The sequence below is a fragment of the Athene cunicularia genome (genome assembly GCF_003259725.1).
Source record: "Athene cunicularia isolate RWA chromosome Z unlocalized genomic scaffold, athCun1 chrZ_part3, whole genome shotgun sequence".
NCBI lineage: Eukaryota > Metazoa > Chordata > Aves > Strigiformes > Strigidae > Athene > Athene cunicularia.
The window spans coordinates 6,906,338-6,925,326 of NW_020799144.1; the positions used below are offsets into that span (position 1 = coordinate 6,906,338).

General features: G+C 37.1%; 1 protein-coding gene across 1 annotated transcript in view; it reads left to right on the forward strand.

The window, feature by feature from the left end:
- Positions 1 to 18,989, forward strand: part of SMC2 (structural maintenance of chromosomes 2) — a 21,535-nt gene continuing 2,546 nt past the window's right edge. Inside the window, exons 1-22 of the mRNA XM_026866718.1 lie at positions 1 to 45; positions 635 to 876; positions 1,762 to 1,911; positions 2,609 to 2,731; positions 4,059 to 4,097; positions 4,261 to 4,371; positions 4,547 to 4,591; positions 5,083 to 5,316; positions 5,993 to 6,142; positions 6,816 to 7,049; positions 7,905 to 8,064; positions 10,033 to 10,150; positions 10,885 to 11,023; positions 11,840 to 11,959; positions 12,280 to 12,484; positions 13,064 to 13,199; positions 14,210 to 14,334; positions 15,144 to 15,337; positions 15,595 to 15,738; positions 16,030 to 16,224; positions 16,753 to 16,953; positions 17,754 to 17,870. Coding sequence (XP_026722519.1) covers positions 709 to 876; positions 1,762 to 1,911; positions 2,609 to 2,731; positions 4,059 to 4,097; positions 4,261 to 4,371; positions 4,547 to 4,591; positions 5,083 to 5,316; positions 5,993 to 6,142; positions 6,816 to 7,049; positions 7,905 to 8,064; positions 10,033 to 10,150; positions 10,885 to 11,023; positions 11,840 to 11,959; positions 12,280 to 12,484; positions 13,064 to 13,199; positions 14,210 to 14,334; positions 15,144 to 15,337; positions 15,595 to 15,738; positions 16,030 to 16,224; positions 16,753 to 16,953; positions 17,754 to 17,870 — 3,108 coding nt within the window. The 5' untranslated portion in view covers positions 1 to 45; positions 635 to 708. The remainder of the gene's footprint in view (positions 46 to 634; positions 877 to 1,761; positions 1,912 to 2,608; positions 2,732 to 4,058; positions 4,098 to 4,260; positions 4,372 to 4,546; positions 4,592 to 5,082; positions 5,317 to 5,992; positions 6,143 to 6,815; positions 7,050 to 7,904; positions 8,065 to 10,032; positions 10,151 to 10,884; positions 11,024 to 11,839; positions 11,960 to 12,279; positions 12,485 to 13,063; positions 13,200 to 14,209; positions 14,335 to 15,143; positions 15,338 to 15,594; positions 15,739 to 16,029; positions 16,225 to 16,752; positions 16,954 to 17,753; positions 17,871 to 18,989) is intronic.

Sequence of the window (18,989 nt, forward strand, 5' to 3'; positions counted from 1 at the left end):
CTCTTGGCGCCAAAATTCAATCGCGGCGGGCGGCGCGGCGGTGAGGTACTGGGGCGCGTGTGCTCGGCTGGTTCCAGCGTCAGAGCAGCCAACGAGGGCTCGCTCGGCGGGGACTAAGCGGCGTGGCGGGGGGGAAAGTCGCGGCGCCGTCGGCGGAGACGTGGGGTCAGGCGCCACGGCGGCTGCGGTAGGGGTTGGGGACGGGTCTGTGCTCACGGCGCCTCAGGGCCGAGGCTGGCGTTTTTCTGGGCTTCAGCCCTTCGGTGTGCTGGGGCTGGGCAGGCTGGGAAGGAAGACTCTCCTTCTGCCGGGTTCTGAAAGATCTGGGCCTTTCTGTTTCCCTCGTTGGCTGATGGACTAGAGGGCAGCTTTGTGAGAAATCAGAGTTATGCCATAGTCTTCAGGCAAATGTGATATGCACTCTGTAAAGTCACGTCGCTTAGAAATGTTGAAGCATAGGTTATTGCTCGGATGCTTCCTGGATCTGGGGTCTGCTTGGAATTTTCCGTTTATAAATACATAATCTTTTTGTTGTGAAATTCACACGTTCTTTCTATTTTCTTATACATCTAGCTGTTTATTTGGTATGCAGTATGATTAGTTTGATGCTTATTTTTTTCTTTGAAAAATATAGGATTTTAATCCAGATACCTTTCTTCATACTCTTGGGAGGAATACTTTGCCTGGTCCCTTAGGAATACAGAGAGGATGTATATCAAGTCAATTGTTATTGAAGGATTTAAATCCTATGCTCAGAGGACGGAAATTGTTGACTTGGACCCATATTTCAATGCTGTTACTGGTTTGAATGGCAGTGGCAAGTCCAATATCTTGGATGCAATCTGCTTCCTGTTGGGAATCACCAATCTGTCACAGGTAAAGAGAGAGGGGGCATTTAAGAAGGGTGTTCTGTCAGCAACATTTCGTATTACTCTTGAGTAATCTCTGATGGAAGACCTGAAGTGATGCTTCTATAAAAAAAAAAGTTTTATTTATTTGGATTTTTCATTACATAAATGTGTGTCTCTGTCATCCTTGTATTACGATAAAACTGCAGTTTCATCAATATACTATGGTAGTTTAGAATATTACACTAAACATATCCCGTTGAAAGATCTCCAGATGAAGATCTATTGCAGCTAAAGGCTCTAACTTTTTTATGTGTAATAAACTTTTTCATTTCTGGATTGGGTCTTAAAATTTGGCCAACTGGTTCATCAGAAAAAAATAAAAAGCTGGTTTTCATGCAATGCCTGCTATTTAAAATATATCTGCTTTACCCTTACTAAAAAAAATTGTGTGCTCTGGCATCAGTTTGAGTCTCTGTCTTCATGTGATATTCTTTTTTTCTTTATCCCACTCCTCCTGGTTGTAGACAAATCCATCAGACTTCCAAGGAATACTCTGATTCATTTCCCTGTGAGCTATAATGAGCTATATGAATAATAAATGCATTTTTAGTAAATGTATTGATGACTTAGCTAGTGATCTGGCTTTTTTAAAAAAAACATATATTTAGTTTTTGTCAGGAATCTCATGCAGAAACAATTAGCTGGCTTGCTAAAACTACACCAGCACATTCTGCATGTGGTTTTATGGTGCTAGCACCTTGCAGGTCTTGTATGTCAGTCTGTTACGTGAACTCTTAAATCTATAGCTAGATCTGCATTTTCTTCATTCATTTCTCCAATCTAGAGTAGTGCACTGAAACTGTATAATGAATTTCTTTCAAAAATGTATTTACCTGTTCTATGGATTTAGGTGCGAGCTTCCAACTTTCAAGAACTGGTTTATAAACATGGACAAGCTGGAATTAAGAAAGCATCTGTGTCTATTACCTTTGATAATACTGACAAGAAAGTAAGTCCACTGGGATTTGAAGATAATGATGAGCTCATCATCAGTAGGCAGGTGAGTTTTTAATATCTGTATTGCTTAGTAGCCTATATACGTTTTTACCATGTTCAAGAGAGTACTTTTCAAGGAAAAAAAAAAGAAAACTTTTAAAGTCTCTGCATTTTTGCTATTGAAGCAATGCTTCTAAGTGTAGTTAGTGACACAAAATGTCGAAGTCGATCCAGGGTACTAGATTTAAAAAATTGGAATTACTTGAGAAATCAGTCTAATATTGTTAAATATATCAATAATGTTTCCTATGGATTTGCATAGAAACATAATAATAATGAAAGTTTCTAAAGCAAGTTACAATTTTGTATTTTATGGCTTTTTCTTATGCTTTCATGTTTTCCTCTTGATATCTGAACTATATTTGGTCTCCAAGGACAAAGAAACCTTTATCTTTCTGATGAAGATGTCTCCCAAGTTGTTGGGGGTTTTTTTTGGAAAAAAAGGGGAAAAGTGGAAATCTGTGGAGTCTGGAAATTTTCCTATCACTATTGCCCTCAATGACTGATCTTTCTTACAGTTTAGTTATTTTAAATGTCTCTTCAGTCCATCAAGATGCGTTTAGATGTTCTGTAGAATATGCATAATGTGTATATGCAAAGATACAATGTATGGGTTTTGCTCAGATATATTATTCTTTATTAGAGTTTATTACAGTTTATATTCTTAATGTCAGATTTCTTTCATTTCTCTTCTTTTCCAGATTATCATTGGAGGTAAAAATAAGTATCTTATCAATGGCATGAATTCTACCGCCACTCGCGTGGATGATCTTTTCTGTTCTGTTGGACTCAATGTCAATAACCCTCACTTCCTCATTATGCAGGTATTGTGTGCATCTTTACAAAATCCAAAAAGATCAGAAGTTGCACTAAATTTGAGGCAGGATAGATAGTGAAAGAACACTTAATTTCCTAATTATCAAAAAGCAACTTCTAAAAAAGTAAAAATCAATTAAGTAAAAAATAAAGAAATAGTTAAGACTTCCAATACATCATAGTTTGACCTTTAAACATATATCTTGTTGTGTAAGACCTCATGTAGCCTATAGCAAGCTTTTTCTAAAACATATTCCAATTTTATTTTCCACGTTTCTTTAACAGATAGGTGTTGCTTTTATGATTGTGCTGAAGAGATAGATTTTCTTTCCTATTGTGTATTCCATGTTAGACAATATTTTGAATGAAGTTGATGTACCTGCCTTCCTAAGTCACAATTAACAAAGGAAGAGCTGACCAATTGAAAAGACCCTTATAAACATCAACACAGGGGCTAGACAAATCTCTGAAATACTTGCAAGAACAGAGCAGGATTTACTGTTTAAAATGGAACTGTCCTATTGTCCTGGTTCAGCCAGGATAGAGTAAAGTTTTCCCCAGCAGAGAGAGAGGGGGAAGGGATCTCCAGCCGGGTTATTCATACCATGCTGACGTCAGGTCCAGGGGCGGAGCCTTTTCCTTACTCCTTGGCGGGTTCAGGAGGGAATTTTGCTTTCCGTAAACCAGCTAGCAGTATTTCTCTGTATATCGTTTGTCTTGTTCACTGTTATTGCTGTTTATTGTTGTTACCATTGATACTGTTGTTACTCAGATTGTTCTATCACTCTGTTGTGTTAAATTTCTTGTTATTTCAGCCGGGGTCTGTGTCTTAACTTTCAGCCCGACCGGCGCAGGTGGGGGAGGGGCAACAGCAACGCGCTCTCCAATTCTGGCAGGGCTTAAACCTGCACACAAATGGAGGAAGTAGTGGGGAAGGGCAGTTTTGTACCTATTTTTCCTTCTAGTTACATATGAGCTAAATCTCCCAAAAGCCAGTTTATGATTAAGAGCTTATTCAGCATCAGTAACTTGGTAAGCCTCTAGAACAAAATATGCATGTTAGTCCTTTAAGATTGAATCAGGGATGTGGAGGATGAGCCTAAAATAAGATCCGAGGGCCATTTCATGCTGTCTGAAGAAATGACTTGTTTGAACTATCGGGAGCGAAACAATTAAGTTAGATTATTTTTGTAGCAAAAAACCCCAACTGTTTGAGTTACAGTATAGCGTATAAAAATGATTGGGGTTCTTTGGGTTTGGGGTTTTCATTTTTTATTTTTTTTTACTATTGCATAGTACACAAACACCATTCTTGTTTTATTTTTCTGTCATCAGGGACGAATTACCAAAGTTTTAAATATGAAGCCAGTGGAGGTAAGAAATTTGCGGGAGTTTTTTGTCTGAAGTTTTACTGATTTTTGAATGACAAATATTAATATTGGGGTGGGGGGAATTAAAAAAAAAATGTGTCAGAGGTAGATAGTAGTTTCTTCTAACATAAGAAACATCAAATTTTTGTTGCTTTGCTTTATTTTAGATTTTGGCTATGATTGAAGAAGCAGCTGGTACTAGAATGTATGAATGCAAGAAACTAAATGTCCAGAAAACCATACAGAAGAAGGAGATCAAACTGAAACAGATTGAAACGGTACTATGTGTTAGAAAGTATACTTTCTTATATATTTGTTAAAGATAACTAAATATCTGTAGTGTGGTTTTTAACTTGCAGAATATTTCATTTCTGCACTGGGAACTAGGTGTTCATGCTTAGACATATAAGAGTTTTTAAAATCTGAATATAAATGTTCTGTTTTGTGTTTCAGGCCTTAAATGAGGAGATCACTCCAGCTTTACAAAAACTGAAAAAGGTATGGAAAAATTAGAAGAGTGGTCGGGCCCTTAAAGTGCTGAAAAATTACTTTCAGCTACCCAGAACCAGTATGTGGTGGCTAAAACAATAGCTTGTTTTCAAGCTTTGTAGAATCTTTTAAGAGAGAGAAAAATTTCATCTTCTGTTCAAATACAGAAAATGTGATGGTCAGGACTTCCAGGAAATCCTAGAGGGGAATGCATGGAAAAGGAAAAAAAAATAAGAGACCTAGATAAAAGTAGAATATAAAAACATATTTCAGTTCTTACAAAGTTTGTGCCAAGTGATATTTCTGCTGTACAATCAGTTGTAGAAGTATTATTATCTTTGATTTTCCTAAGCAGGCCTGTAATGTATTACTGAATATGACAAATCCTTCCTCTTATCTACAAATAATAATTTTAGTAGAACTGCTTAAAAGTTAACAGTCCTACTTAATATTACTTTTCCATCAAATTTTAAAAGTTTTTTTAATTGGTATCTTTTCAGGAAAGATTATCCTATCTAGAATACCAGAAAGTAGTGCAACAATTAGAACGTGTAGACCGCACCTATATAGCTTATCAATTTTTTCTGGCTGAAGAGACAAAGGCATCTGCTGCTAATAAGTTAAAGAAATTTCAGACTAGTGTAAAGAACCTTCAGGAATCAATGGCTGAAAATGAAAAGGTGATGACAAAACTTAATGAAGAAGTAGAGGAGATGGAAAAGAAAAGGCAAATGGTAAGTGAGCACAGAGTTGTGCTTGTCTGAATATCTAAATACAAAAAGTTACTTCAGAAAAAGATTATTTCTGCAGATAATATATCCTTGAATTTTTATCTTCTTCTGGTGGGTTGTTTAGATTATACACTGTTCTCATTCTTCATTGTCTAAAAGACATCCATTTAAAGCTTTCATTTGTCTGAAATACTTCCAATTGCTGAAAAAGAATAATAACTGAAGAATGGAAGCTGTTTGCCCTCATGTTTCCACTCTATGCATTCAATGGTAAATTTTGCTGGATTTTTTTTTCTCCCTTTTTGTTGATGTCTCAAAAGAAATACACTTCAAGTAGGAAACTCTTGTTCAACAAAACTCATTACTGACCTCAATTTTCATGGCAGTAAATTTGGTTAGGTACAGGATGGTCCAGAGGGTCTTTGAATGCCTAAATGCAGCTGTTGTACAGGGACAGTGTCTCATGATATGGGATGATGTGGGTCTTAAGTAGTGGCTCCTAGTTAGTTTGGATTTCAGAGGGGAGAGATGTTTTGACCTGTTTGCGCTGAAGTCTAACTGCCTGCTTGATCAGATACTTATCTGTTCTACATATAGCTGTCAACAGAAGATGAAATAATTACAAGTACTCTTAACAGTTTCTTAGGTTAAATTAAATTTTCTTTAATTCTGATTGTAGAAAGTTGGTGGTATGCTCCCTTCACTGGAAGAGGCTCTTTCAGAAAGTCAAAGAGCTAATACTAGAGCACAAAGTACCCTTGATCTCATCAAGCAGAACTTAAAAAGTGAAGAGATTAAGTACAAAAATATGTTAGAAGGTATGCAGGAGGTAAGACCTTTGTATATAATTTTCTTTAAACACTAAATTAATGCAGATTGAGGGGGACAGCTGTTTGTTCTTACCTATTGCAATAAGAAAAAATCCTGTGATTGGCAAGAATTACATCAAGAAAGCAGAAGCAAATGGTAAGGGTATTGTTTGATTTATGTGACATAGGTAGTAGGTTCCCATTAGAACCAATGTGATGCATATACAAAAAAAGCGCAGCTCCTTATGGTTACCAACCTTGTATTAAGCTCAGGAGAGATCCCTATAGCTTCAAAAGTATTATGCTCTCTGGACATGTGGTATTCTTAAAATTAAAGAAAAAATTTCTACATTGTGTGTTTATGACAGTTGATTTTTTTAATTTTTTTTTTTAAATGCAAGAGGAGCACTGAAGAAGACTTTACTTTTTAGGTACTGGGGAGAAAGAGCTGTTTCTCCTAGCTCTTGGGCAATTGTTATCTCTTCCTATATTTAATCGTTCTGTAGGCCCTCAGTGCTCTCACGGGGCAAGTACAGACTTCAAAACATGCAAAGTCAAATTGTACGATCACAAAATCTGACAAAGGGTCAGCTGATGAAACTACTCATAGCTGCTCATCTAAACAACATGAATTTAAAGTTAATGGGACTCAGGTTCTCTCTAACTTTTTTTTTATTCTTTGTTTTGCTGAAGGAGTCTAAATTACTAATATCAAAGGAGGAAGAAATAAAGAAGACAGAGGAAGAACTAAATGCTTTACAGGAAGCAAGTAGAAAAGATGCAGCTGCTTTAGCTGTGGCACAACACCATTTTAATGCTGTGTCTGCTGGCTTGTCGAGCAGTGATGATGGGGAAGAAGCTACTCTTGCTCACCAAATGATGACCTGCAAAAATGAAATCAGCAAAGCAGAAACAGAGGCTAAACAGGTAAAAAGAAAAGTTCTGCCTGTCTCAGACCAGCCTTCCTGCTGCTTTTGAAAATTGTCTGAAAACTGAATGACATGCTCTTGAAAGGTCACTGAAAAGATTTGCAGAATGTCTGTGCAAGATATTTTAGAAGTTGGTATATGCATTAAGGTGACTTTTGATGAAACGGGTCATTTAAAAAATATCTTTGCATAGATGCAAATAAGGAAAAGCTGTAACATGGCTGTGAGGAAGTATAGAAAGTGGCGTTTGAGACATAAAGGAGAACTTGCAGTACTCAAATGACTGACGGCATTGAATAGAAGGAAATTAAGACTGGTATCAATGATAAGCATTCATACTGCAGGGATTTCTACAGTAAAACAATGGAATCAAAATAAAGATGCCTGAGACTATGAAAGGCGAGTTCAGAAGAAACTGTGGGTTTTTTCTCAGTTAAATTGTGTACATAACAGAAACAAATGCCACTTTTGTCTTAAGACAGGGAAACCTCTGCTGGGGTTTTTCTCACAGTGGAATTTAAATTTGTGAAGTTGCAGATGCACCTTGCTTGTCTCACTTAAGGAAAAACTTGGGAAGAATAACAAGGACAGCTGTATCCCACATTATTTTACCTTGTTTCTTCTCAGACTCTGTTCATGTGCTAATAGGAGTTATCCAAATATGTGATTTATGTTTTTATTTCCAAATCACCTGTGCCCTTACTTTAAAAAACAAGGCTGCTTTTTGGCATTTCTTTTACCAGTGGAAACTCTTACAAAATGTACAAGCACCTTGTTAGTGCAGGTGTTTTAAATGCACTTACAAGATTCTCTTTGAATATCTTCTGGTTCCGTATTTTCTTACTCCTTACAGGCTCAAATGAAGTTGACATATGCACAAAAGGAATTAAAGACAAAAGAAGTTGAACTTAAAAAGAAGGATGGAGGCTTTGAGAGAGACCAAATAGCACTTAGAGCTGTCAGAGAAACAAAAGCAAATCTAGAGAACAAAATGCAGAAGCTGAACTACGAAGGTCTGTACAGACTTCTGGTGTATAATTTTGGGGGAATCTGAAAAGGAATCTAGAAGTATGGTGGGTTGACCTTGGCTGTACACCACTCTGTCACTCTCCTCCTCAGCTGGACAGGGGAGAGAAAATAGTATGAAAGGCTCACAGGTTGAGATAAGGCCAGGGAGATCACTCACCAATTACTGTCATGGGAAAAATTGTGTCAACATGGGGAAATGAATTTTATTACCAAACAAAACAGAGTAGGATAATGAGAAATAGGAACAAACCTCTAAAACACCTTCCACCCACCCCTCCCTTCTTTCTAGGCTCAATTCCTGATTTTCTTTATGTCTTCTCTCTGCCAGTGGTGCAGGGGAACAGGGAATGGGGCTTGTGGTCAGATCACCTCAGCTTATCTCTGCTTCTCCTTTCTTCTCACACTGTTCCCCTGCTCCAGCACGAGGTCTCATCCACGGAAGACCTTCCCACAGGCTGCAGCTCTTCTTGACCTGCCCCAGCGTGGGTCCCTTCCCCGGGGTGCAGTCCCTCAGGAACAGGCTGCTCCAGCGTGGGTCCCCCACGGGGTCACAGCTCCTGCCAGCAAACCCGCTCCAGCCTGGGCTCCTCTCTCCATGGGGCCGCAGGGCCTGCCAGGAGCCTGCTCCAGCACGGGCTTCCCGCGGGGTCACAGCCTCCTTCGGGCACATCCCCCTGCTCCGGGGTGGGCTCCTCCCCGGGCTGCAGGTGGAGATCTGCTCCCCCATGGACCTCCCTGGGCGCAGGGCACAGCTGCCTCACCACGGCCTGCGCCGCGGGCTGCGGGGGAATCCTGCTCTGCCTCCTGGAGCACCTCCTCGCCCTCCTTCTGCACTGATCTTGGTGTCCGCAAAGCTGTTCTCACATATTCTCACTCCTCTCTCTGGCTGCTGCACAGTGATTTTTACCTTCTCTTAAATATGTGATCACAGGGGTGATCAACCAATGTTGCTGATGGGCTTGGCTTTGGCCAGCGGTGGGTCCATCTTGGAGCCAGCTGGCATTGGCTCTGTTGGACACAGAAGCAAAGAAAACCAAGATTTACTCTCTCATACCCATTGGCAGGCAACATCCAGCTGCTTGGGAAGTAGGGCCTCAGTGTGCGTAGCAGCTGTTCTGGAAGACAAATGCCTTAGTAATGAATGTTCCCTTCTCTCCTGCTTTATCTTGGCTTTTGTGGCAGACTGTGCCTTCATATGGTATGGAGTATCACTTAGCCCAGCTGTTTCGAGTATGTCCCCTCCCAGCTTCTTGCCTATCCCCAGCTTGCTGGCCTTTGGATGGTGAGTTTGAGAGGCAGCCTTGATGCTGTGGGAGCACTGCTCAGCCAAAACACTGATGTGATATCAGCACTTTTCTACTAGAAATACAAAGCACGTTATTATGAGGGCTGCTGTGGCAAAAGTGAACTCTGTCCTAGCCAAACCCAATACAAGATGGAACTGAAAAACCAATTATGCTGGTTTTATGCACAAAGGAATTTCTCTGGTCAAAGCTCTGCAAGCACTTGCTTTCCACAGAAAACAGTTTAAAATAATTTTATTTTATAAACTTTAGGCCAAATATTTTATAGTTTGTTGGAAAATTTAGATTCCATTGAGAATTTAGATGGATAAAGTGTCCAACCTCCTTATTCCTTCCTCTGGCTTTCCCTACCCAAAACACTTCTTAAAGTTTGTTTCTCATTCCAGGTAACATTTGCTGCAGAAGCTACTCAACACTAAATTGGTATTCCAGAATTACATTTAGAGAAATTATATTAGACTTTATTTTCACGTTTGGTATGGTGATGGTATTAGTTTGTCTATCAGTAAATTTACCAGGAATTTTAGAACGTCTCTCCATTAAGTATTCTCTACATATATGTAGATAAATAATGTAGCATACCAGTTTTTAAGTTAAGAGATTTCTGTGCTCTGAATGTTTGTCTGCTGCTTGTGTTCAACTCTTAAGAAGAGAAAGAAAAAGACGTTTTAGCAAAACAAGTGGCATTGGCTCGTGACATCAGCCAGCTGAGAGAACTGCATGAAGACTTAATGGCAAGGTTTCCTCACCTACGGTTTGAATACAGGTAAGATCTTGGTGTGATCCTAAAAAACATTTTAAAGTGTATTTTAGGGCATTTTACATGTAGCTTATGGGATTTACAGGATAATTCCATCAGTTGCTTAGCTATTGCTTTCTTTTGGTGCCAGTGAAGGGGGAATGTTAACTGACATGTTAGCTGAATTAATGGGCAGCATGAGAAGTTACACGTTCTTAATTTACAGCCTTGTCAAAATCACAAGGATGTAAAAGTTTTTTTGTGATGCTGTTTTCAAGCCATTACTCAACTTCAGTAGCTAAAACCATAGAATCAAAAGGTCTAAACTATAAAAATATTTAGTCATTACTTTTCAGAGTACTGCCTAAGGACTGTGAGTAGACTAGGTCTGTGGAGGTCAACACTGTATCTGTCTCCACCACTCAAATATATGTATTCCCAGATTTATTTGCTTGTGTAATTATCAGTCTGAATACACTCTTATAGCTGTGCTAATAATAGAACCCATAGTAAAAATAAATTGAAAATCGTATAAACAAATTATATGACAATCAGGAAGGCTATTCTTCTAATGGCTTTGGAACTGACTGTTGTGAAGTATTTAATTTAACCATTTTCTGTGTTGTGTTTTTTTTTCCCAATTGAATTTAGAATTTCTAATACCAGTATAATAAGCAGTATGAGTTTTTAAAATATAAAATGTTCAATATATGTGGGAGAGAAACAAATATGTGATTATCGTAATTTAAATTTATTTTAAGATGTGTTGGGAAAACATGGAATCCACACTCCGTGAAAGGCCTTGTTGTGTCTCTTGTCACTGTGAAGGATCTATCCAAAGCAAAAGCCCTAGAAGTGACAGCTGGAGGGAAACTCTATAACATTATTGTGGACACAGAGGTATGTTTATGTCCTGGGTTCAGCTGGGCTAGAGTTAATTCTCTTCCTAGTAGCTGGTACAGTGCTGGTTTGGATTTAGTGTGAGAATAATGTTGATACCACACTGGTGCTTTAGTTGTTGCGAAGTAGCACTGATCCAGAGTTAAAGATTTTTCAGTTTCCCATGCTCTGCCAGCAAGCAGGTTCACAAGAAGCTGGGAGGCAGCATGGCCAGGACAGCTGAACTAGCCAAAGGGCTATTCCATACCACAAAACATCATGCTCAGCATATAAACTGGGGGGAGTTGGCTGGGAGGGGTTAATCGCTGCTCAGACATCAGCCAGCAGGTGGTGAGAAATTGCACTGTGCACCACTTGTCTTTTCCTGGGGTTTATTTCTCTCTTTTTGTTCTTTTTTTTTTTTTTTGATATTATCATTGGTATTATCATATTCTAGTATTACTGTTGTTAATTATGTTTTACTTTAGTTATTAAACTCATCTCAATCTGCAAGGTTTACTCTTCCAATTCTCCCCATCCCACTGGGAGAGGGGAAGAGTGAGTGAGGTGCTTAGTTGCTGGCCAGGATTAAACCATGATAGTTATTACTTTAATACAGAACTGTTAATGTTGAGATAAGGTCTTGTAATTCAGGGCTAGTGAACATGTGCGTTGATGAATGCCTAAGAGGCGGTTTGGACCCATGTATGTGTTTAAATTACATCAAGAGAGTCATGCTTAATTACTGGAACTATATTCCTCTTGCAATGCCTTATTGTTTTACTTTACAAAATAAGTTATGTATTCAGGTATGCTTTGTAACTCTTCTCATTTGAGGTTACTGCCAAAAAGCTTTTAGAAGAGGGTGAACTAAAGCGTCGATACACCATCATTCCACTAAACAAAATTTCAGCCAGGTGTGTTGGACTAAAAACAATCGAGTTGGCCCAAACCTTGGTATGTAAATAAATAAGCTGTTTACACTATTTTGTTTGCATACCTTTTCCATTTTGTTTCTTTTCTAAAAACATGGGCTTCTTAACTGTCATATTAATAAAAATTTCTATAGGGTTTGAGGTTATCTTGATTTAAGTTTTTTCCTTTGTATCCTTTCAGCTATGCAATGTTTAAATGGATATTCATTATTCCACTTTTAACTGAAATTGTTTTTTAAATATAATGGTGTTTTTAGAAAGTGTTTTTATCAAGATGAGAGAAATGAAATTGAAAATTCTTATAACTTACGGCATACTATTTGCATTTCATTTGATTTATAGGTTGGTCCTGATAACGTGTATTTAGGCCTTTCTCTGATTGAATATGAATCTGAACTGCAGAAAGCAATGGAGTATGTCTTTGGGACAACACTGATCTGTGATAACCTGGATAATGCTAAGAAAGTGGCCTTTGACAAAAGGATAATGATGAGAAGTGTTACATTTGATGGAGATGTGTTTGATCCTCAAGGCACTCTTCATGGAGGCAATTGCTGATTTTGTTCATATTATAATATTGTGTGTCTGTTGACTTGTTTGCTGCTCTGCATGTTTTTTATAAAAATCACCGGTAACCTTTCTGTTTAGACTCATACTGGGTATAATATCTGTTTGAGCGGAGATTTGTCACTCTTGAACTGAAATGATTGATTAGACTAAGACAAAATATATGGCAAACTATTTGCCTGAAGTAGTTTTGATTTTAAATACTTAAATCTTACTTGGCTATATAATCCTCTCGGAAAGAGAAATGCTTTGAATTCAGGCACTTTTTGAAGTAGTTCATAATTAATTTGAGATAATTTCATAAATTATGAAAAGTAAGTTGATTTCACAAGAAATGCATGTGCAGTATTCAAAGTCTGCAGAACTAAATTCCATAGAAGAGAATGTAGTTTTCTCTGCTGAGAACTGCTCTAACTTTAGCCTAGCTGCCTTTATGTTTTGAAACCAAAATGAATCATACATGCATCATTATTAACATTAGGAATTTGTTCTTTGCTAGTGGTGAATCCATGTGTCTAATTCCAATTAGCTTGACTTTGCTTTTTTTTTCACTGAACAGGTGCATCCTCACATATTCTACCAATATTGTGTAAAGTTCAAGAAATGAAAAATATTGACATAGAACTCAAAACAAAGGAATCTGAACTTGAAACTGTAGAGAATGACCTGGCAAGCTTGAGGAATATTGCTGAAAAGTAAGGTTTTCCCTATAAAATGTCAATCGTTTCTCTTATACGACTGAGTAAACGTAATATAGAGAAGTATTTTTGGAGGTCATAGGGTCTGTTGAGAAAGTAATATGCAGAAAATTGTTCCTTTCCTCCTGCTCACCCTCCAATTTAATTTGTAAGTACAGCAATCAACAAGCAAATTTTTTTAGATAACACATGCAAGAAAAATTTGTTTGGGATAATATAGGGAAAAAAATGGCATACAATGATGTCTACTTGAAATCACTTGAAGTTTTCCAAAGTTTCATGAAGTCTACTGAAGAATGGGTCTGTTCCAGCCATATTTTGTAACACTCATACAGAATTTTCAGTTCTTAAGAGCTCTGATTTTTCTTCCAAGAAAATATAGATACTAAAGGGGAATATCTGAGTGATACTCCTGTAAGGATCCATGTTCTATGTTTGATTTTCAACTAGTCATTTATTGAAGATCTTTTTAGAAGATGGAATATAAAAACATGTTTAGTCAGTTCTGTAAAACCCTATAAGGAGATAGTGTTGTGTAATATGCTATCTACCAGCTGGATTTTTTTTTTCAAATTGTTTTGAGTTGCAATAGACTTCCAGAAATATAACCAAAAGGAAGAAATTAGTTTTGCTTTTAGACACCTTTTCTTTAATGCTTTAGGCTACCATCTGTCATGCTGCTGCTTGGAAAAACATGAGCTCTGAATTGTTGTCAAATCCCATGTGTTGGATCTGTTTCCTTTTAATATATCTTATCAGGGCTACATAGCCAGGAGTTACATATATCACAACTTCCATACCTACAAGTTTCACAATTACTGTTAAAGAAATTATATCATATTTCCATGCATTTAAGCTTATTTCTCCTACAGTCATTATTCTATCCCACATTAGAATGGGAATATAGGTATTTATCTACTTATTTCTATATGTAAGTATTCCAACTTTGAAACTGAAGTGCTGGGTACTCTTCATTACAGCAATGTATATCATTACTGTCTTCAAAGGTATTGGCAACTGAAACAGGAGTGGGATATTAAATCTGAGGAAGCAGAGCTGTTGCAAATGAAGCTTCATCAAAGTGCTTATCACAAACAAGAGGAAGAGCTGCTTGCCCTGAAGAAAACCATTGGTGACAAATGTGTTCTTAATCTTTTAATTGAAAACTAATTGTGAGAATGAGATAGATATTTGGCTGTTTGAGTAGCAGAATCTTTGCTTAAGCTTAAGAAAAAAAAGGTATTTTTGAAGCAAAAAATAATCTTTATATTTTGGAATATGTTACAGAATCACAATAGACTTGCACCGAGGTGATTCACATGAGGTTGGTCACTCTGTTGTAGTAAAGGTTATATTCTTAAGTGGTTTATGTACTTTATAATAAAAGGAAATATGGCTTTGCAGGGAAGTTGTAAAGTTTTTAATCCCCTATTTGAGTAATCTTTTTTTTTCCAAGCCATCTGTTTCTGGAGATATTTAAAGTAACAAGAAAGCATTGGAAAGAATTACTGTTTGTATAGCTAAGGAAAAATGTAAAAGGAAGCAAATGCAGCAATTAAGTAAAACATCTAAAGAAAAAGGATGGACAGGAGTGATACATATGTAGAAACAGTATTCTAGGATGAAGTGATGCCTCATTAGGTAGCCATGTGATTAATTACTTCTTGATCATGTGATTTGGCATATACTTGTCAAAAAAAGAAAACAGGCATATTGTCATTAATTTTAATGACTGGTTGCCTATTTGATGCCCTACCAATACTGATAACAACAGCACACTGTCTTTGTGTAATCATTGAAATAGCTGACTTCATTAACTATCAAATGTACAACCACTTTTTTCTGTTAGAGGCAAAGACAGATCTAGTTCAGTTGGAGTTCAGGATGTGAATTTAAAGATGAGAATAATACCCAATCTCAATACTGTACTTCTTGATTCAGCGGAGTGTGAAGAGACATTACAGAAAACTAAAGACACCCAAAAGAAATCAGAAGAGAAATACGAAGTATTAGAGAATAAAATGAAAAATGCAGAAGCAGAACGTGAAAAAGAACTAAAAAGTGCCCAGCAAAAACTAGATGATGCCAGGAAAAAAGCAGATGCTTCAAACAAAAAAATGAAAAAAAAGCAGCAGGTAAAACTTAACCTTTGTTGACAATTTGTCAATGTCAAAAGTGGTTGCGGTAATTGGAAAGTTTGTCCTGAAGTTTTAATACGTCAGTTTTGGAACTTAATATATTACTCTGTAGTCACTGACATAAATTGCTGGGTTTTGGTTTTTTTTTCCTTTGGGTGAGATTGCCCTTTTGCTGAAGAACCGCATTTACTATGTCAAACTGAACCTTAATTCTTCTATTTAAGTATAACTAATAAATTTTAAAACCTCTCTAGGAAGTTGAAGCTTTAGTTCTGGAACTTCAAGAGCTAAAAGTAGAACAAGCCTCTCGTGAACAACTAATGGAGGCTACACAGAAAGCAATCCAATTATACCAGAGTGAAGTTAATGCAATGCAAGCTGAGGTGTTGAAGACAAAGGTAAAAGTGAATACTGTGTTTCATTATCTGTTTTAATGTTACTGAAGTTATGATTCCCTAAAATTCAAATTATAATATGTATTTTGTTGCTTGGATTTTCTTGCCAGCACTCAATTATCTTTAGCCTGGGTAGTTATTTTTTGGCTTCATTACCACATGTGAATTTTTTTCTCCTTCTTTGTTCATTCCATTGTTCCTTCCTTGTTCTTTCCTCCTTCCATTCTCTTCTAGTGACTGTCTATCACTAGCCTTAAAAGAAGCTAATAAATGGCTGTTTGATTTGCTTTTCAGGAATCTGTAGAGAAATCGCAGAAGGAACTGGCCAAGCAAAAGGAAGTAATTTTGTCACACGATAAAGCAGTTAAAGCCAGAGCTGAAGAGATAGTAAAATACAAAGAAAAAAATAATGAATTACATCTTAAGCTTAAAGAATTAGAACACAACATTAGCAAATATCAACAAGAGACTGCTGATGTTACTACCAAGGTATTTCAGAACTGTGCTTTTCCTTGCATCTTGTGACTAAGACTGGTTATTTCCCTTGCTGCATGCAAAAGAAATAGCTTTTTTTTTTTTTTTCTTAAGAAGCACTGTCATATTTGCAGCCTTAGGAGGAGGGAGTAGAAACTGTAATAGAGCTTATCAGTGTGGACTAATAGAGTAGATCACAGTGAGAAGGTGATCAGTGTGAACATTCTGAATGTATGGCCAAATTAGGTAACTAATTAAAGAAGCTAATCCCAAAATTTAGTGAGAGTGACTTAATCCAGATACAAAAAAAATGTTCCAAGTAAACGTTATGGGTATATATGAAAGCTTCCTTAAAATCTTGGTTTGTCTAAAGTCTTGGAAATCACATGAAGCATTGTAAAGTTACGCACCTGTGATGCATCAGGATAGAAGAGTTAATGTTGTAATTTTAGGAATTTGATACTTCTTAAAAATTATTTAATTCGCATTTGAGAGGGGGAGGGGGGAAAAAAAAAGCGCCTCAATATATCTTCTTGTTTACAGGTGACCAAAATGCTGCAAGAGTATAAGTGGATAGCTTCAGAGAAATCACTTTTTGGTCAGCCAAACACACCCTATGACTTCAAAACTAACAGTCCTCAAGAATTATATCAGAAACTGCAGACACTGCAGGAACAAAAACGGGTGTTGGAAAGGACTGTAAACATCAAAGCTATGAATATGTTTTCTGATACAGAGGAGAAGGTAAATATTCTGTGCTTTAGCAGATGAAGACTGGGCAGGGTGGGTATATGGTATTATGTATGACATAGCTTTATATTTGCATATGCTTATTTCTGAATATATCAAAAATTAAGTCTTCGTGAGATAGGAGGAAATGTTTTGTTAGATCTTTGATACTAATTTTACATTTTTGCACTATTTCCTTGTGCACTAGTTTTATAGGATATGCATAATCTTGACTTTGGATGGTAAAAAGAATCATTTAATTCCTCCTTATACTAGTCCATCCTAAATTGGCAGCAGGAGCATTAGCAAGCTTTGTGGTATCCATTACACTATCTGAGAATTACATACTTTATTAAAAGTTTCAGATCAAAAAACTGTCCATCTTCAAGTATGATAGCTTGAAGATGTTCTAGGGTTGTCTCTGTATCTTGTGGCTATTCAAGGATTGTCTCAAAACTGTCCACTGACTGACACTTTAACTTCCTCTGGTGCTGTTGCGTGATTCGAATTGGCCTGTTCTTCCTATCAGCCTCCAGAAGCATCCTTTCTTACATGGAAAAGCAAATGAAACATGATTAACTTAAAAAGGATGTGCAACTTTCAGAGTAATGTTGGTCTTCCCCTTTGCTGGTTGTTAAAAAGTCTAATGCTTTAATATCCTGTATACAGCTAAATGAATGCTTTGGATTTCAATCTTGTGGTTAATGGCTACTTCATAGGTACAAAAATGATGAACAGTGAAACTGCAAGATTAGCACAAAAGGTATTTGAGCGCAAAGTTCATTGAAATTGATCTTTTCTTCTTGTTGCACCAGTACAATGAGTTAATGAAGAAAAAAAGAATTGTAGAGAATGACAAGTTAAAAATTCTTGCAGCTATTGAAGACCTTGACCAGAGGAAAATTAAAGCTTTACATATGGCTTGGGAAAAGGTATGACACTTGAAATCTAATCTTTGCATTTTAGCAGAGGATCAGAGTTATCTTAGATTACTATTTTGCTTATTGCCATGGGAAAATAAAACCCACAACTATCTCTCTCCAGAACTAATCTCCCTTGCCTACCATTTAAATTACAAAACAGCCACTTCATTTCTCCTGTTTGATCTCACTTTTGAGAATAAGATATGAATTCTCTGAAAATTGTAAAGATACAGTTAAACCTGCAAAACTACTTTACCATTCCCTTTTACTGCCCACGAAAATTTAAGGGAGGTTAAGATGCTGGCATGCTGAAACCACTGTCTCTCACATGGAAGTTGGACATAACAGTGATACAGTCAATTGTTGTTTGTTTAAATCAGTATTTGAAGAGTTAAAATCTAGTTCGGTGTGGCCCCATACAACGTGGGGCTGTGGACCTGGGCTGCTGATCCTGTCACTGATAGGATAGGTAATACTGGAATTAGAGCAACAGCTAATTTTATGTTTGTTACCTAAGCACTTAGCCTTCCACTAGTTGTCTCACATCATGAACTGTAGCAGAAGTAAAAGTTTTCCATTTCTATATGGAAACCTCTTGACACATTCTTTTCTGCTGTACCAGGAGAACTTGTATTTTTTGGCCTTTCAGAGGCCAGAAGACTAAATTGCTCACAAATGAAGTACCGCTTTTAATTACTACTGCCTGACTCAGGATATCACTGACAAAATGGTACCTTTTTGTTAGAAAATCTTGTTTGGCAAAAATTAGTGAATTGTATTTAAAAGCATCATGAGTGGTGAATAAGTGTGTTCTCAGATTCCTTTACCTAGGAAATTTTTATCTACATTTACAAAGTTGCATCCTGGACATTGCTTAAATAATCCTGGGAAGAAAAGGAGTGGGGAGGATGCCAGTGTGTGCCTCTTACGAGGTGCTTATACATTTAATAGTCTTTTAATTGTAAGATATCACAATTTACTGGTTAATAAATCTGAGATAGGGTATAACCATTTCACTGGCTGATGACATAAAGAAGCCTGCCAATATTTCTTTCATCCGATCCTTCTAAAATGCTTAGTATAAGGTGTCCTATACACAAATCTCCCTCCCTCTCCCTCCCTCCCCCC